Consider the following 19,705-nt stretch of genomic DNA (forward strand, 5'->3'; position numbering starts at 1 on the left):
TAAAAAAATTGTGAGGATGGAGTTTGAAGTCTGGGTGGGACCCTCATCCTCCTTTGTATCTGATGACACAGGGACAACGTCACCTCACCCAGGTCCACATCAGGGTGACCCAGGCTGGCCCCAACACTCCTGCTCACTTGCTGTGTGACCTCAGTGAAGTGTCTGTCCCTCTCTGGGCCTGAGTGCCCCCACCTGTGAAAATCGAAGGGGGGGAGCTGGTCTGTCACAGTTTCCAAAGGTGCCTGGCACACTGTCTGGTGCTCTCCCTGCCATACACACTGGACCGACGGCTTGTCGCGCCCAGTCCAGATAGCGGGCAACAGTGTCTCCCGAGGCCGACGGGTTTATACCTCGCTCAGCAGCCGCAGCCTGGTGGTCAGCCCATCCCCACTGACCGAAGGAGGAGGCCGCAGCCGGTCGGCCCCGCCGGCCCCCGCCACCCTGCCTGGCGAGAAGGCTGTGTTGGAAGTGCCACTGAGAACCTCCCCTCTCCACGGGCGGACAGACGCGTAGACACCTGACCTGCTGAGCCCCCCACACACCCCTGGGCGAAGGGGCCCTCGTCACCTCCAGGGTCGGAAGAGGAGACGGAGGCTCAGGCAGGACAGGGCCTTGCCAAGGGCAGGACATCTGCAGCTCGGACAAGCCACCAGGCCGGGCTCACCTGGCAACGCGGACTCTGCAGCGTCCCCTAGAGCAGTGGTCCCCAACCCCCAGGATCGCGGACTGGTACCGGTCCGTGGGCCATTTGGTACTGGTTCGCAGAGAAAGAATAAATAACTTACATTATTTCCGTTTTATTTATATTTAAGTCTGAACGATGTTTTATTTTTAAAAAATGGCCAGATTCCCTCTGTTACATCCGTCAAAGACTCACTCTTGACGCTTGTCTCGGTCACGTGATACATTTATCCGTCCCACCCTAAAGGCCGGTCCGCGAAAATATTTTCTGACATTAAACCGGTCCGTGGCCCAAAAAAAGGTTGGGGACCACTGCCCTAGAGCATCCGTGTGCCATGTGCACGCAGCGGGGGTCGGAGGACGGACACACGGAAACCGCGGGTGAGGTCCCACGCTGTGCAGGCCCTCCAAAGGCTACCTATGTTAAGTAGCCGCAGATTGTAAGATTGTAACGTCTCATGGGTGGACACTCCGGAGAGAGGAGTGAGTGAAGGGCTCCCAGGGTCATTCCTCTGTCCTCCACCTCCTCCCACATCTGGGGCTAGCATCTGCGGAAGCTCTCAATCCCTACTAGGGGGCGGGATAGGGACCCTCAGTTCCCTGAGCCTGCTACCCAGTTTACACCGGAGTGAGCCAGGCACGTGTGACCAGATGGGCAGGCAGCAGAGACACCCAGAGAGGTCATGTCCCTTGCCCAAAACTACGCCCAGGCTGGCATGACCTTGAAATTTTGGGGAGCCGATGCCACCGCCCCGGGGATGCCCATCCATCATCCTATCCCTGTAGGATCGGGCTGCTGCCCACCCCCAACCCTGAAGAGTCCGACGGCGCCCCGGGGCTGAGCCCACCTCTGCCCGGGCACCCTCACCCCGCACCATGGCGGGCTAGGACATAAATTAAAATTCAATTTCATTAAAGCCAGCACACAATCCATCCCTGGCTCCGGCTAACAATGCTGGGCGGGGGCCGCTGCCTCCACGGTTGTAATTCACCCGGCCTCCCCGGCTCCCGTGCACAAACTGCTGGAGCTGCACTTTCCGCCCAAATTTATGGTGCTGGCAGCGTCTGGGGCCTGAGTTACAGCTGCAGGTTTGATCGGGGACTGCATTATTCTGCATCTAATCCTCACGCCCCGGCCGCCAGGGGAGAGCCTGCTGTTCTCCCGGAGCCGGAGGCCTGCGTTGTTCTCGGGAGCCGCCCACCCCAGGCCGAGGCCCCCCAAGGTGAGAGCTCAGCCCGCGTTGGCGCCCCCGCCCACAGAGCTCAGCCCGCGTTGGCGCCCCGCCCACCCGCAGCGGGAGGCAATCCCGTCAAGCCGGGGGTGCTGGAACCCCATTTCACAGATCGGCAAACCGAGGCCCAGGCCTGCAAACAGCAGAGTTTGCGGCTTAGCCTCCGCACCGGCGAATCGCCCAGGAGCGGGCCGCTTGTGGCCGCGGGTGCCCGCAGCAGCGTGGCCTGGCAGGGCCCCAACAGTGCGCAGAGGGAAGACCTGGGGAGAGGGAGGGGCGTGAAATTCTGGGCAGAGAGCACAGCAGCTCCGCCTGTCCTGACAAGTAAAGATGTCCCAGACCTACCCGCACGTGGGAACAGCCGCCGGGAACAGGTACGTGCAATGCGTGGGGAAGCGTGTGCACACAGGACGCAGGCGGGGTGGGGGGGTGCGGGGGGGGGGGGTATAGACACTCACTGAGCAGGGCTTAGCTCGAGGTGGGTGGGGGAGGGGTGCTCAGCCTGCCCCTGGGCAGAGGACGTTGCAAGGAGCGCACAATGCTTCTGTAATGACAAAAACCATAAGCTCTTCTAAAAACTCATGCCCCCCCTCCCCTAACCCATCCCCCCCCCCCCCCCCCCCCCCCCCGCAGAGCATCTAGCTGCCTCTGGAAGTTTCCACACCCCCATCTGGAGGTCAGATGTTCACACTGGCCCAGGCAAGGAAGCCTCAGCTGGGCGATTGGTCGATGTCCCCTGCCCACACCCTGCTGGGACCCTGGGTGCCTCCCACAAGGACTGGGGACCCCAGACAGGCTCCCTTCACCTCTGACCTCCTTGCCCAGCCTCGGGGGAGGGAGATACTGACTCAGAGGCTACCGAGGGTGGGACTGAGACCAGCAGAAGCAGGACCTGTGCAGAGTGGCAGCTGGGGATCACATCGCCCCACCTCCTTCCGGAAGGCTCCGGGTCCCCAGTCGCCAGCCATCTCTGCTCCGCTGGGCTGGGCGGGCCTCTGCTTCTGCCCACAGCCTCTGGAAACAGGCGGATGATCCCCCCACCCACCCCGGGAGAGAGTTCCCAGGACCCTGGCAGGCAGCGCAGAGTACGTCCCCTGTGGGGTCAACAAAAGGCAGTTCCCTCCCGGTTTCACATTCTTCTTGTCTGAGAAGCAGTATTTATCAAAGCTGCTCTCGCACCCCCCGAGGGCTGCACTGTCCAGACACGATCCCTGCCCTCGGGGGACGTGCAGGCTCCATGAGGACAGAGCCGAGTGTTTGCAGAGTGAGACAGGGACCCAGGGCAGGCCTGGGCAGAGCAGGCTGCTGAGGGGGGGAGAGCCCCGGAGGCCAGGGGGTGGGGGCAGTGTGGCCGCATGCAGGGTCCCTCCCCCTCCCTCGTCACCACCGCCTGGAGGCCAGGCCGCCCTCGCCGCACACTGGACACAGCCCAGGTCTCCAAGAGAAGGTCCACACCATCTCCGTCCACCCTCCTCTCCTCTCCTTTCTGAGGCCGGAGGGAACCTTCTTGTCTATGCAGGTGTGGCCTGGTGCCCGTCTAGGACAGACACCTCCGGGGCACTGCCCTGCCCTGGGGACAGGACCTCCCTCTCAGTGGGTTCTGCAGCCGGGTCCCTACTTCCAGCACTGACTGGTCAGCTTCCTCTTACACATGGAAGCTGTCTGGTCCAGTCCCTACCCAGGGACAGCCGCCTGAGCAGCACGCAGACCACAGCCGACTGCGCGTGCCCTGAGAAGCCTCAGCCCTCTGTGAGGAGATTTGACGGTAGTTGTTACTGCAGCACAACCACCCCCCCCCCAGAAGTCCCCTGGTCATGGCCCCCTCCTCCCTACAGCCCCTGACCTGCCCCCAGTTCACCCTCAGCGGCACTCACTGTGAGTGCCTCCTGGTCAGGAGCCTTAACCCACCCACGACGTGGCTCCCACCCATAGTCCACTGGGGGAGAAAACTGTTGGAGTCTAGACCCCACTGCAGGGAAGGGGGGGCAGCACAGAGTGGGGGAGGGGTGGACAGGGTGAGATGGGCATTCTTGGAGCGGGCACTGTCCAAGCAAAGGGAGGGAAGTTCTGGGGGACCTCGAGGGGCTGGCTGGCTGGAGGAGGGGGCGAGGGGAAGTGGGGGGAGCCCGGGACAAACTCCTCCGTGTTACCCAGAAGTTAGCCAGTCTAGCCCACAGCAGCAGGGTGGGCTCAGCCCCTGGGGCAGCGGGCAGCGGACAGCGGGCAGCCCCACCCTCCCACACCAGTGCCGGCACCGGCACCGCACTGCCGAGGTGGCATCCCTGGTCCTCTGTCCTGTAGGGGGAGGTGTGGACAACCCCAGCGGGGGCCAGGGTGTCCTTTGCTCGCTCCCTCAGCTTCTTTGCGAGTTGAAATGTATTTCCTCTCGTTCCTAATTAACTCTCCCTGCCACCCCGCTTGCCGTGAGGGCTGATTTATCCCGCCTGTCCGCACCAGGCAGGGGATGGGCTAGCACAACGCACCACGCCTCAGTGACACGCAGGTCCCTCATCCTGTCGGCACCCTGCCCGCACGCTCGGTCCCTGGCTGCCCACCACTGCTGTAAATCACAGCTCTGTCCCGTGATAACGCCCTCTGCCCTTTGGCCACACCCTGTCAGCCTGGCATGGACCCTGCCAAGCAACGGTCACTGCTCATCCCATGGACAAACCAGGCCTTGGGTCGGCCGGGCAAGGTGATCACTGGGAAACTGGACGTTGGCCCCAGCTGTCCTCCAGCCGGGCCCTCTGCCAAGCCCAGGGGTCACCTGTAGGCAGTTCCCACACAGGTGCCTTCTGGGGGAACATCCTTGGCCAGGGAGACCTGGCAGCCGGCACCCTGGGAGACCCTCAAAAGTGAAGGTGGAGAGGGAGGGAGCGGGTAACTAGAAGGGGAAAAGCCCCAATGGGGAACATTCCCCAGCTCCTGGGGTGCAAATACTCCTCCAGGGCTGATGACACACTCCAGCAATGTGCTGCCTGGGACCCTAAGTTAGGAAGAAGACCAGCGTCTCGCAAGGTGTCGGGCCATCCCCTCCCCGCACACACACACACACACACCCCCCATCGGAGAGAGCGGATTCACACTCCAGCTCCTCACCTTCGGGGGACAGCTCTGAGGCGTGTCCCACGCAGGTTCTCGGAGGGTCGTCAGCAAGACTGAACCCCGACGGTCAGAGCCGCGACCCTGTCGGCATAGGTTGAATTTGGTGTCCTCCACCAAAGATAGGTTGACGTCCCAACCCCCCTCCCCCAAAACTGTGCGTGGAAACTTATTTGGAAACAGCTCAGCTGGGCAGCTGAAGGCAGCAGTGTCCAGATCCCTGGGCTTGAAGTGTGCAGGGAGCAGTGTCAGGAGGCTGACCTTGCTCCCCTAAGCCTGCCAGCGCAGGCCTGGCCAACATATTGCCCATGGGCCGGATCCAGACCGCGTAATGAGTTTGTGCGGCCCGCGATTAAATTTTTAATATTCTCCGCTACTTGACAATCTCAGCTACTCAGAAGCGTGTAAGCGTCTTTGATTATTGGAAATCGAGATATTTAAGAAGATAGTGATATGCGGAAAAGAATTCCGCATGTGACTAATCAGGGTTAACTTCCAGTAACTGGTCGAATGGATTCGCAATACTTATTTTTTTTTAAAAAAATTCCATTATAAAGATTTACAACTTTTGTATTCCTCTGTACTTGATATGAACTGTTTGACGTTTAGCGGCGATGTGAAACCCACATTCTTCTAGGCGGAGTTTGTCAGTGCGCACCCAAGGTCAAACAATTCGTTATTTTTGTGGTCACATGTGCTGAACCGAGTGGCATTGCAACATAGACAATAGCTGCAGTTGATGACTGAAAACGTGTCCAGGCTGTTTGTAAAAAACAAAATAATTGTTTTATTTGCAATATAACCCCTTCAAGCTCATTCTATTAATTAAATATTGTTGCGACTGATTGTGATACAGTTTGGATATTTATACGGTATGGAATTATATTTTATTAAAATATATTTTTATTAAAATAATGTATATTAAAATTTTTTTTCACTCACATTTATTCACAAACAAATTACATAATAAAATTTTGTTTACTTAAACGAATCGTTTTTGTATTTAACATTTTTAAATTTCGTCCGGCCTGTGAAAAAAGTTTTCTTTCTAATCTGGCCCCGGGGGCAGAAACTGTTGGCCACGCCTGGGCCAGCGTCTGGGTGGGGGCAGGTTGTGCGGCAGACACGGACAAATGGCCTGGCTGACCCAGCTTTCCTGGGCAGGTCTGCTGGCCAGATGGAAGCCCCGGTCCCAGGCCTCCTGGGTCTGGATCCCCCAGTGACCCCTTCCCATGGTCACACCTGTCTGGTTCTGGGAGAGGAAACCCAGGCACCGATGAGGAGAAATGGCAGCCTGGAGAACTCATTTGCGGCTCAGGGATGGGATCTGTTGCACACACGACCACCCCCCCTGCCTCCCACCCCCAAATTCAACAGGGCCCTTCGCTGGGGTTTCCTGTGTGGCACGGGCGACCCCTGGTGGTCGCAGGCAGGAATTTCAAGTTAGATATGTTCTGGAGCAGGGGTCCCCAAACTTTTTACACAGGGGGCCAGTTCACTGTCCCTCAGACCGTTGGAGGGCCAGACTATAAAAAAAACAATGAACAAATCCCTATGCACACTGCACATATCTTATTTTAAAGTAAAAAAAACAAAACGGGAACAAATACAATATTTAAAATAAAGAACAAGTAAATTTAAATCAACAAACTGACCAGTATTCCAATGGAAACTATGCTCCTCTCACTGACCACCAATGAAAGAGGTGCCCCTTCCAGAAGTGCGGCGGGGGCCGGATAAATGGCCTCAGAGGACCGCATGTGGCCCGCGGGCCGTAGTTTGGGGACCCCTGTTCTGGAGGATGCCCCAGGACACCCCCAGCAGGACCCCACCCCTGTCTGGGCAAAGGTGGGACCACCCTGTGAGCTCAGCATGTACCTGAGGACCTCAGGACAGTGACAGTGAGAGATACAGCTACAGGGACTACACCTCCCAGGTAGATGTTTCTTCATCCAATCACTCACTCATTCATTCCTTCATTCCCCCAAAGCAGGCATCGAGCTACCACTGCGTGCTCGACGTTGGGGATAGAGACAGGAGCAAAATGGCCACGTGCCCGGTTTCCCGGAGCTTACGCCATAGTGAGGAGGCGATCTCAAGCGTGTAAGCAAGGAGACGGTTTCATAGCGTGCTGAGTGCCGTGAGGATTCTCCAAGTTCAGGAATGGAGCCCAAAATCTTCCATAGGGCCTTCAGTGACCCTCGTCTCACCCTCATCTCCCAACACGCACCTTGACACGGGCCCTGAACCCCAACCTCACACAGCACCCTGCAGGCCCTGATCCCCCATGCAGGTGCCGCCCATGCCTCAGGGCCTTAGCACATGCTGTTTCCCCTAGTTGCAGGGCCCTTCCCACCTCATCTCCGTGAGACAGATCCCACTTGCCCTTTATAAGAAAACTCAAGGGCCCTGGCCGGTTGGCTCAGTGGTAGAGCGTCAGCCTGGTGTGCAGAGGTCCCGGGTTCGATTCCCGGCCAGGGCACACAGGAGAAGTGCCCATCTGCTTCTCTACCCCTCCCTCTCTCCTTCCTCTCTGTCTCTCTCTTCCCCTCCCACAGCCAAGGCTCCATTGGAGCAAAGATGGCCCGGGCGCTGGGGATGGCTCCTTGGCCTCTGCCCCAGGCGCTGGAGTGGCTCTGGCCGCAACAGAGCGACGCCCCAGAGGGGCAGAGCGTCGCCCCCTGGTGGGCGTGCCGGGTTGATCCCGGGAGCATGCGGGAGTCTGTCTGACTATCTCTCCCCGTTTCAAGCTTCAGGAAAAAAAAAAAAAAAAGTAACATTCTTACTCTTGACAGACCGCAGCCCAGTTCAGTACGTCTCGCTCTTCTGTCTTTATTTAAGAAAAGAAATGAAAAAGAAAAAAATTAAATTAAAAAAAAGAAAACTCAAGGGTCACCTCTTCCATGAAGCCTTCCTTGATATTCCACAGGCAGAATCAGCCCCCTCCCCCACCCCCCAGCACACGTTATTCATGAACCTTCTATGGGCTCTTAAAGAAGGTTGGACAGTGAAGCCACCATGAGCACTGTGGCCTTGGAGCTGGGAAGACCTTCTGTTCAACCCTGACTCGGCGACTTCCTCATTTCGTGACCTTGGGCACGATGCTTCACCCTTCTCCGCCTCGGCCTCCTCACCTGTGAATAGAAGAACTGATCACTAACACGCACCTCCTGGTGCCAAGACTTGACAGCCTCAACGTTCCTCAAGGAGGAACGGGCTGAGCTGCCACCGCTGGTGTTACTCTTGTGCCCGGAGGTCGGGTGGGCGGTGCTGTTTGTCGCCCGGCACCCCCACAAGGCCCTGGGCTGTTGCACTGTATCTTGTCATGTGGAACTCCAGAACTGTGCCAGCTGGAGGCAGAGAAGTATCAGGTATTCCCCCCCACCAGCAGCAAAATGGGTAAGATGCCTTCTGGGGGCTGAAGACGTGGCCACCACACTACCCACCGCCTCCTCCCCATTTCTTCACCGTCAGGTCAGCCGTACAAGCAGGAGGCCACCAAGGCGGCAGAGGAGTCAGGAGAGGGTGGGGGAAGGGCAATGGAGAATGAAGTAAGAGACACTTGGTTTGGGATTTTCCCTTCTCCTCCCCAAGCCCAGCAGAGAGGGAGGGAGGGAGAAGACAGGGGTAGCTGATCCCTTCTCCCTCCCTCCTGGGCTCTCAGGACCAAGCTGGGCTGCTTTATTCTGCAGGAGAGGACAAGAGAGGGGCGGGAAATTAGATGGAAGATGGAAGTTTTAGATTCAACCCAACCGGCTTTTTTTTTTTTTATTGCCCCAAAGCGCCCCCGGGGAAACGATAGAATCTGCCTGAACCCTTGGGAAGGGACAGGAAGCAGAGATTGGAAGGAGCAAGGCCCAAGGCCGTGAATCACCGGTAAACCCGACCCATTTCCTGTGCATTCCCTGGAGAGGCCAGAGGTTCATGAACAGCCAGGGCCTGTCTCCCCAGGGCCTGGAGCAAGCTGGTGCCCTGCCCAGTGCTGGAGGCCGGGGACTTCCCTGCCGGGATGCGTTCCCCATGAGGGTCTTGGCCCCAGCCCCCCTGCACCCCCGCCACCCCCCCCTCCCGTGCCCTAGCTCTGGGCAGACTCGGGGCCCAGTGCTCAGAAGTGCCCCTTGCCAGGTTCCATGGTCTTTGTCACCATCCGAAACTCTTTAAACGCCTTTTGAACAAGGGACCCACATTTTCATTGACATAACAGGTCCTGGGATGGCTCCCTGCTTCCCACGGGCACCCTCTGGGCTCTCTGACCCAGGGCAGGCTCCCCTACCCTCGTCCTTCCCCGGGAAACAGGCTCTGAGCCCACTGTCCGCGAGCCGCGACCCACACAGGCCGCCAGGACAGGTGCCCAGGTACAGCCAACCGGCACAGATCTGCCCTTTTCAGGGGGAGGGGCAGTGCTGCCCGCACCGAAACCAGCAGCAAGTTAGGCAGAATTTCCAGACAGCTGCCGTGGGATGGGCAGGTGGGGGGCACGGGGGGGGGGGAGACAGACCCCCCAGTGGGATTAAAGTCAGTGCAAGCCCTTGTCTCCTCCCGAGTCCCGGACGCTGTGCTAAGTTCCTTCCGGGTGTTAACCCGCCTGATCGTCACAAGCGTTCCAGGCTCAGTGGTTTCACCTGTAGTTTACAGAACAGGAAACTGAGGCACGGAGAGGTTAAACCACTTGTCCAAGAGTTGACACAGCTGGTCCGTGCCAGAGCCCGGGTGGGGCCGTGGCGTACTTTGCAGCCTGAGTATTTTCCATGTGTTGTTACCTCTAACCTTTTCAGTAACTCCACGGTAGTTATCAATGCTGGTGACTTCATGGTGTGTGAGGCAGGATTATATATCCTTCTTGGCCCCTTTGTTGGGGAGGGCACAGCTTGATCTGTATCAGTTCTGGCGTTCTCCAGAGAAACTGAAACAACCTAGTATCGCATACACGGTGCTATGTGTAATATGTAGTATCTATGTTTACTGTATGATAATTATACGTATGTGTATCTATCGGGAGGCATGCCAGGTTGACGTGTGTGAGGAGATCTATCTCAAGACGCTGGCTCCCGCCGCTCTGGGGCCGGCAAGTCAGAAACCTGCTGGACAGCCGGCAGGCTGGACACACAGGCGGAGCTGATGCTGCAGCCTCGGGGCGGGATGTGTTCTTCCCCTGGAAATGTTGGCGTTTGCTCGCCAGGCCCTTCAACTGCTTGGGCGAGGCCCACCCACACCGTGGAGGGGTACTCTCCTTGCAGTCCACTGGTTGCAGAAGTTAACCACCTCTCCAGAACCCCTGCAGCCACAGCAACGGTCGATTTAATCTTTGAGTAAGTCACTGGGTACCAGAACCCGGCCAAACCGACACACCAAACTAACCACCACGCAAAACTGACCACCACAAGGCGTGATCTGTTCCTTCCAGGTTGTCCGTGCAAAGCCCTCCTGAGCTCTTTCTCTCCCTTCTGCTCAGTGACCCGCTGTGCTCGGGCTGGTGGCCTCAGGGTCGGCCTGCGTGCGTCCTGGCGTGAGGTGGCGAGAGAGTCTGCGGAACAACCCCGATGGACTGGAGAAGCTGGGAGCCGTGGGTTCAGGAGCATTCAGGGGTCGTCAAACTTTTTATAAAAACCGCCCATTTTTGCAGTGCTGGTCAACCTGGTCCCTACCGTGCAACCAAACAGCGCCGCGATTGGCCCACCATGAAAGCTGGAACGCCCACTAGTGGGCGGTAGGGACCAGGTCGACCAGCACTGCAAAAGTGGGCGGGTTTTATAAAAAGTTTGACGACCCCTGCGGGTGCAACCTTGACTAACGGGCTGGTTGCTTCGTGAGCATCCCCAAGGGCGTCCCCAGACCCTCGCCTGAGCCTCGCCGCCAACAATGTTAGGACGGCACTGGGTGTTGCTACCGAGGATAAAATGGTCACATGCACCAACCTGCGATGTTTGCTGCCTGGTCTGAGCCTGAGACAGAAAGTCACCCAGCTAGCTGTCCGGCCTGCTGACTTGCTTCTCAGTATTGCTGACTGTTACTTCCCAAAACTGTTCTCCTTCTGGGGCTTGGGGGACAAAATAAGTAAGACCTAGGTTCAAATAAGGAAATATTTCTGCACATGATCCTGGGTCCCACGACCAACTCTTCCTTAAAAGCATGCTGACTTTGGGAGAGGTGGTTAGCCAGCGACACAACTAACCCTCTCTTCCAAACCATGCCTGGCGGCACCATAGAGAATCCCCTTGTCTACTTCCAAGAGAAGTGACAGAGCTCCTCCTAAAGGGACAGCCCTATGCAATGCTCTCAAGGTCCCTGGGGACTATGCCTGCCAATCCATCCATCCACCTACCCACCCACACATCCATAGATCCATCCATCCACCACCCATCCATCCATCCACCTACCCACCCACACATCCATCGATCCATCCATCCATCCATCCACCACCCATCCATCCATCCACCTACCCACCCACACATCCATAGATCCATCCATCCACCACCCATCCATCCATCCACCTACCCACCCACACATCCATCCATCCATCCATCCACCACCCATCCATCCATCCACCTACCCACCCACACATCCATCCACCCATCCACCCACCCATCCATCCATCTACCCATTCATCCATCCATCCATCCACCACCCATTCATCAATCCATCTATCCATTCATCCATCCATCTATCCATCCATCCATCCCTCCAACCATCTATTTACCCACTTGTCCACCCACCCACCACCCATTTATTCACCCATCCAATCACCTAACCATTCACTCATCAATGCCTTCCTCCACTCATTCATCATCCATCCATTCATTCTTTCATCTTTTCTCTCCCTCTGTCCCTTCCTCTGTCCCCACTCCCTTCTTGCCTTCCACCCATCTACCCAGCAAACAGCGACCGAGCTCCCGCTGTGTACCCGGCACAGGGACACACTTCGACATAGACCCTGCCTCATGGGTGTAGTTGGGAGGAAAGACGCTCAATATGGAATGACACAAATAATTTCAAGTGTGATCAATACTAGGAAGGAAAAGGATGGGGCACGAGGAGAGAAGACCATGGGAACTGGGCCTAGATTGGTGGGGTGCAGGGAAGTTTGGGGTACATAAAGCCTTCCTGAGACAGTATCATTTGAGCCTGGATCTAAGACGAGAGCCCCGGTGGGAGGGGAGGACTGAGGTTTTCAGGACTGAGTGAACAGGTGAAGCCAAGGTCCTGAGGCAAGAGCAGTCTCCCCCCACACACACACACACACACACAGAATGTGATGGGGGGGGGGGTGTCAAACCCTTCTGGGTGGGTGGGCTTGTGGAGGCAGAAAGAGGTCCTGTTCTTAGTCATGCAAAGGGCTGCACAGGGGGAGACACAGGGCAGGCGCTGTCCAGGGATCACAGGGTGCTCGGTGAGGCTGAAAAGCCATGATTCAAATGCTGGTTTTGCCAACCTATGATTTTGGATGAGAGATTTTTATCTTGCTCAGCGTCCGCTTTATACATTGATAAGTGATAGGAAGATAAGGACAGGAATAATAATGGGAATAACGAACATTTATGGAGATCTTACTCCGCGCCATTCTTCATAGGACTCCACACATGTTCTCTCATTTCCGTCTTGAGTGATTTCAACTTAGTCGTAGTATATCACAGTGCATCCCCACTTTACAGACGAGGGAAAGTGAGGCACGGTGAGATCGAGCAATTGGCTCACGGTCACACAACCAGTAGAGGACAGAGCCAGGATCTGAGGCAGACAGCAGGGCCCCAGAGCCCCTGCTCCCAACCGCCAGACCAGACGGCCGGCCTTGTGGCAGGTGTACCGTGAGGGTCCATCAGGTCATGGAGCGGTAACAAACAACCCCAGACTCTTTTCAGGATGGCGCCCTACCAAAACAAGTTTAACAAGCTGGGCTACTTCCTTAGAAGGAATATGCTTAATTTCTGTAACCTTGGACTTCTCAGAAAATAGAGTTGTATGTTCATGATACCAAATACGGTCAGAGAAGGGGATCTGTAGAATGCTGTGTGATATCAGTCCTTTCCAGTGGGGTCAGTTTAAAAAAAACAACACACAAAACCGTTCCTTGGACTTGAGCAGAATGTGTATTCCCTCTAAGTATTGGGTCCGCTGGTCAACATATACCTCCGAGGTCAAACTTGTTCGCCACTGCCCGAGAAGTGTGTTCAACCCGCCCCTCCACCCCAGCAGTGACGGTGGGTTCTTCAGCTCCCCCCTTGGCTTGTCAACCTCTTGGCCTTAAATATCGGAAGCTATGTTATTAGCTACGTGCGAGTGTGCACTTGTTAGAGCACACCAGTGAATTACACCTTTTTTTTGCACGAAAGGACTCTTTACCCCTAAGTCACGCTTGAGACTTAAAATCGATTTTATCCCCTCTCCTGTGCACATAGGTAAGCCAGGCTTCCTGAGGTTGCTACTACGTGTCCGGTAAATCTTCCTCCGTTCTTTATTTTACTTTGATCTTGTCTGGGTTGGTAGGCGTGTCCTTTAAAAGCACCTCGCTGAACCTTGTTTTTATTTTATCCCGTCTGACAGCCTTCCATCTTTTAACCATGCTAGTCTATTTATATGTAATTGGGGTGAAGCGTGTATTTGAGTTTATTTCCGCCTTCTCATTTTCCTCACGCTGTCCTGTGTTTATTCCCATGCCTTCTGCTTTCTTTTATTTGCTGCATTCTTTTGTGCTGATTGATTTTCGTTCCCTCGTCCCATTCCCCCCTCCCCCCTTTGCGCGTCTGGAATTCATACATTCAACTTCTCTCCTTTTTGCATGTACCCTAAAGTTTTTTAATTTTGACTATGTAACTTGGCCAAGTTTAACATTAATCAAAAATCTTGGTTCTCCTCTCAGACAACTCAAAGATCTTACTTGGAAGGCTTTAATTAGGGTCACCCCCTCCTGACATACATGCCTTTTGTTTCCAGTATGTTCGTCTACATTTCCTTAACTTCACAAGGTAAAGTTATTGCTCTTTAACACAGTCCGTGGTGAGAGTTACCTGCATGTTCACAAAGTAGCAGACTTCCTTTTTAGAGATTATTTTTCTTCCTTCTGAAGCACATTGCCTTAGATCACTAAGGCTGATGTTACAAAATATCACAGATTGGGTGATCTAACAACAGAAATGTATTTCTCACAAATATCTCCCCATCTATATATTGTAGTCAGGAGATTTTTTTTTTCCAGATCTATATTTGTTTATTCTCTTCATCTGTGTCTGAATCTGCAACTTACTGTATCTATGAAGTGCCTATTTACAGTTTTCATTTTTAGAGGTATTATTTTTCTTCTATCTCTGCTCCAAGTGTTTTCTGAATCATCTTTACTTCTTTTAACTGCATGAGGGGCTAACTCTGACCCGTTGCCGGATTCCACAACCCCTCTCCTTATTTGTTCAAGATTCTCATTTTCTTTCTAAGACGCATTGCTTTCCGAGGCTTCTGCACTCTCTCTTCATTTCTATCATAAAATTAGTGTTTGACGCTTTTTTTTTTTGAAGACTGTTTCCACAAAGAAACCAAACATTTTTTTTCCATCATTTTGAAGGATGACAAAGGACTAGATAATGCGATGACTCCTAAGTGACACACACTCATGCCTCAGCAATGGACAAACGCCACATCATAGGCATTCAAGATCCTCAGGGAGTTTAGATCTCTGAGTTAAAACACTGAATACCACGGTTCTCTTCCTCTCTTTCTCTCTCTCTCTCTCCCTCTCTCTCTCTCTCTCTCTCTCTCTGTTCTCAAGCAGAAACTAGGGATTCCTTCACCTGCACTTACCTGGTGACTAAAGAGGTCTGGCTCCCTAACTAAAGTATAAGCGTCTTGACGCAAAGGCTGAGTTTGTTGTTGTTGTTGTTTTCTGTCTTAAGATTCCTCTCCAGAAATGCCTGGCATTTTCATGACTATTCAGAAAAAGGTTATTTGTAGAACTGAATGAGATCACAGCCACTAATATTTCCTAGTGCACCTCCCCCTCTGCCATTAGAGGCAAAGAGAAAGAGAGAGAGGGGTTCTTGTCCACTCTCGTGTGGGACCTCAGGTTAAGTCGTTCGTGGCTGGTCTTTTATTTTATCCGCTTTGTACATGGTGGAGCAGGAGGGTTTGGACAGAACAATCTTTAAGACCTATGAAGTTAATTCAACAAGGTGAACACTAGACTGAGGTAGCCTGTGTAAGACAACCAGAATTCTAAGCCTGTAAATGCCTCAAGGTTACACAATCAAAATGCGAAGGACAGCCAGTCACAAACAGCCAGCTCCTTCCAAAGCTATTGCCAATCAAATCACTTCCTCTCTTTACTTCCGTGCTTTTCTCTACCAAGTCTGTGCCCTGGCTCCCGTCCGGCAGGATTGCTCCTATGCAATCTGGCACTGCCTGACTGGAATTGATTTTTTTTGCTCAAATCTTAAAATTCTTAATATGCCTCAGTTTAACTTTAAAGAAATTATTTAAATGTATTCATTGACTTTAGAGAGAGAGGAAAGGAGAGAGAAACATCAACTGGCTGTCCCACCCACTTATGCATTCAGTGGCTGATTTCCTGGATGTGCCCTGACAGGGGATCAAACCTGCAACCTTGGTGTGTAGAGACAATGCTTTGACCAACTGAAGGACCCCCAGCCAGGGCCCGCCTCGGTTTTTATCTGAGACCAGGTTTCCCAAATCAAACCAATCACCTAGAGATGAAGAGACACCTGAGTCTCTTCCAGGGGCTTCTGACTCACAGTAAGACTCTGGAATGAGCTCAGCCAACACTCAGCAGGAACTTACTTGGGTCCAGGCACCCAGCTAAGGGTTTTACAAGTTCATGCTCTCAGTTTATAGCTTCACAGCCATGTGAGGTAGTTGCTATCATCGTTTCCATTTGACAGATGAGGAAAAGGAAGCTCAAAGCAGGTGCGGGAGGCAGGGGTGGGGGGAGGGGAGAGGTTATTCAACTAGTCAACTAGTAAGGGGTTGAGTTGCAGATTCCAGCTTCAGACCCCACTCTCAGACACTGTGCTACAGAGGGCTTTGGGGGGTGTGGGGTGGCTTCTGGTGATTGTGATGATTAGCTAGCTCCTCATGGAGCCCAGAGGCCCATGCTGCTTTCAAAGGGTGCATGTGTCTGAAATGTATGGCCCATCCCCCTTCGGTGTTTCTGGTAGGAAAATGGTTTAGGAAACAGCTGTCTTTCAAGATACAAGAGGAAGGGTTGGGCCTCTCGTCGCCATTCCATAGCTTTTGAGCAGAAGAGAAAAAAGGCTGAGCGCAATCAGAAAGCCTCCCGATCTCACAGGTTGATCCCATCTGGGAAACCAGGGCCACTTTCTGTACACCTGGCACTTCTGGTCCCGCCCCATTTCACGAAACCCCCGATCGCAGGTCCGTTCGCTGTGATTGACGTGACCCCCGAGCAATTATCCTTGGTCATGGCGGACGGCCGCTCCGCCTCCCCAGTGACTCCGCCTCCCTTTCATTCTGAAAGAAAGAACCCCGGCCTGGGCGTCCAGTGAGAAGCGTCCCTACCCCGAAGATCCCGCCTCTTTCGGCTCCGACCCCGCCCCAAAAGCCAGAGGGATGCCCGCCTTTCGGCGTGGTACGGGCCAATCGAAGGGCGCGTTCGTCCGTAGGGGCGGCGGCAGGCCCAATCCCGGGACGCCGGGCCGCGTCGGCCCGCCCCTCCGCCGGGGCCAAGCGGCGGGCGAGAGCGGGCCTCCGGCGGCGGCGGCGGCGGACGCGGCCTGAGGGAGCGGCCGGCTGCCGCGCGGGGCTCGCCTCGCCCGCGGCGGGGTCCATGGCCTGAGCGGCCATGTCCGGCGTGGTGCGGACCCTCAGCCGCTGCCTGCTGCCGGCCGAGGCCGGCGGGGCCCGCGAGCGCAGGGCGGGCGGCGGCGGCGGGGCCCGCGACGCGGAGCGCGAGGCGCGGCGGCGCAGCCGGGACATCGACGCGGGGCTGGCCCGCGAGCGGCGCGCCGTGCGGCGCCTGGTCAAGATCCTGCTGCTGGGCGCGGGCGAGAGCGGCAAGTCCACCTTCCTCAAGCAGATGCGCATCATCCACGGCCGCGAGTTCGACCAGAAGGCGCTGCTCGAATTCCGCGACACCATCTTCGACAACATCCTCAAGGTGCGTGCGCCCCCGCGTCCTCGCGTCCCGGCCCGCACACCTGCGCCCAGGTGCGTCCCGGTGTGCGCCCAGGTGTGCATCCCGGTGTGCGGCCCGGGTATGCGCCCAGGTGCGGCCCAGGTATGCGCCCAGGTGCGGCCCGGTGTGCGGCCCGGGTATGCGCCCAGGTGCGGCCCGGTGTGCGGCCCCGGTGTGCGCCCAGGTGCGGCCCGGTGTGCGGCCCGGGTATGCGCCCAGGTGCGGCCCGGTGTGCGGCCCCGGTGTGCGCCCAGGTGCGGCCCGGTGTGCGGCCCCGGTGTGCGCCCAGGTGCGGCCCGGTGTGCGGCCCCGGTGTGCGCCCAGGTGCGGCCCGGTGTGTGACCCAGGTGTGCATCCCGGTGTGCGGCCCCGATGTGCGCCCAGGTGCGGCCCAGGTATGCGCCCAGGTGCGTCCCGGTGTGCGGCCCCGATGTGCGCCCAGGTGCGGCCCAGGTATGCGCCCAGGTGCGTCCCGGTGTGCGGCCCCGATGTGCGCCCAGGTGCGTGCGCAGGTGCGGCTCGCGGACCACCACGCCCGGCCGGGACCGCGCCCCCCCCCCTCCGTGCCCCCGGCCAGGACGCGGCCCCCCAGAGGCCACGGGCCCCCCAGCTCAAGGGAGAAGCTGGCCTGAGATGCGCACCCCGTCGGCTTGCCCCGCTGGATGGCCTTGGCCCCTCCCTGCCTGCCCTTCCTGGGGGACTGGGGGCTGTGGCCGGGGGTGGGGTGTGGGGGGGAGCCGGCCCACTCCTGGGGGTTGGAGGCCGAAGGGCGGAGGGTGTTGGTGGTGTGGGGGGGTCCCCTGGACCCCGGGCGAGGACGAGCCCCTGCGCGGGGGCCTCTGCGCGTCCCCGGTTTACCATAGGGGAGCCGGCCTGGCCCTGCCCTCCCTCCGAGTGAGCTCGGCCGGGCAGAGCGCTGGGAACTGGGGAGGAAACCGGCTCCCGGGCTCTCCTTTCTAACTGTTTTATCGGGGGAAATGTCAAACCTGTACAAAGTAGAGAGCAGTAGGGTACCCACGAACGGTCGTTCCTACCCCCACCCCCCAGCTTCAACAGTGGGTGGTCAGTGCCGACCCTGGGTCACCTGTACCCCTGCCCCCGCGGTGGGTGTCCAAGCAAACCCCAGACATGGTATAAGTCTATCAGAAAATATCTTCGTGTAGAGTAGACTGCTAAAAACCAAAGCCTTTTTTTTTTTTATAAGAGCTAACCACAGCACCTTTATCAAACCTAAATAAATAAATAACTCAATATCATCAACTACCCGGCCAGTGTTCCGATGCCCTCTCTTGCACATAATTGTTTTGTTTGTTTGTATCATGATACAAATTCATTCCGTGTGTTGCAATTTTTAATCAGTGTCTTAAGTACTGTGTAATTTCCAGGTAGGTTCTCTTTCTGTCTCTTCCCTCCGTCTTTATTCCTTACAACTTAATTTGAGGGAAAGACTTGTAGCGTTGACCGAGTCAGGGGTCTAGTTTCTCTCAGTGAGCGCGTGCTAAAGGCCCCCCCCCAAGACATGGAATCTGGAGAAAATGGATGATGAGGTGGAGAAAGTAGTCCCCTGCAGCTAGATAAAGTCATTTCCCTATTTTTTATTTATTTTTTTTTTTAGTTTAGTTTCTTACCTACCCTTTCCTAACTTTTCCAGGCCCATTTATGTGGGAACCAAATTACAGGTATGAGGAAAGGTCTCTCAGAGCCAGAGGTAGAGGGCAGAGCTGGTCCTACCGGGAAGCTGCCAGGAGACTGGATTCTGTCGTGCCTTTAGCAAAGGGGGGTAGATAGAACCCTTCTGGCACATTTTCCCTCTTCATCCATGAGGAAGCTTCCCGCCTTGGGGATGAAGTAGCCCTGGGCTCCAGACTTCCAAGGCCCACGTGAGGTGTCTCTTATTAAAACAGTGCACTGTAGTAGAAATCATGGCCCTTTTAGGATGGGGACAGAAAGAGAATAATTTGGTTGGAACACCCCCTTCCCCCCCACCCCCATTCCTTTTCACCTCGTTCAAGAGCCCCGTGAGTCACACCTCTGGCCCAGGACTTCAACTTTAAAGGCGAGGTGCCCGGGGTGATTCAGGGGATCGGCCGTGTGTTTAAAATTCCCCTCATCTTCTGGGGTAAAGTGCATTGGGTGCTTTCTGTGTCCCCAGCCAGACGGTGTTTGTGCTGCTTTTCTGGCCTCCAGCTCGGGCAGGTACCGGAGCATCAAGAGTGGGCTGCCTGTTTCCTCGTTTCTTTCGACTCAGAGAAGCAGAGAAAATATTTTGAAACAGAGACTCTTAAATCTAAATCAGCGTTTAGGGGTGTTTTAGAAAACTCAGCCTTAAGCTTTTCCCGTCGCATGTAAACATTAACTTTTACTCACTCCCTTATAAACAGAAACAAGATTTTTTTTTTAAACCAGTCCCCTCCTTTCCTTCCCAACTCATGAATTGTCATTCCATGTTAAACTCACGTCACTTGTGACTATTTCAGTCACTCGGTAGAAACTCAGCTTTCATTCTAAAACCAAAAATTACCCTTCCCCCGTTTTTGTTGGGAAGAGACTTTTCAAG

At 55.5% G+C, this 19,705-nt stretch overlaps 1 protein-coding gene across 2 annotated transcripts in view; it reads left to right on the forward strand.

Annotated features, from left to right (window-relative positions):
- The first annotated feature begins 16,696 nt into the window (after positions 1-16,696).
- Positions 16,697-19,705, forward strand: part of GNA12 (G protein subunit alpha 12) — an 84,926-nt gene continuing 81,917 nt past the window's right edge. For both annotated transcript variants that reach the window (XR_010746303.1, XM_066344288.1), the window contains exon 1: positions 16,697-17,130. Coding sequence is in view for 1 of the 2 variants with exons in the window: in XM_066344288.1 (XP_066200385.1) it covers positions 16,816-17,130 (315 nt within the window). In the remaining variant the exon portion in view is untranslated. The remainder of the gene's footprint in view (positions 17,131-19,705) is intronic.

This window comes from Saccopteryx leptura, chromosome 6 (genome assembly GCF_036850995.1).
Source record: "Saccopteryx leptura isolate mSacLep1 chromosome 6, mSacLep1_pri_phased_curated, whole genome shotgun sequence".
NCBI lineage: Eukaryota > Metazoa > Chordata > Mammalia > Chiroptera > Emballonuridae > Saccopteryx > Saccopteryx leptura.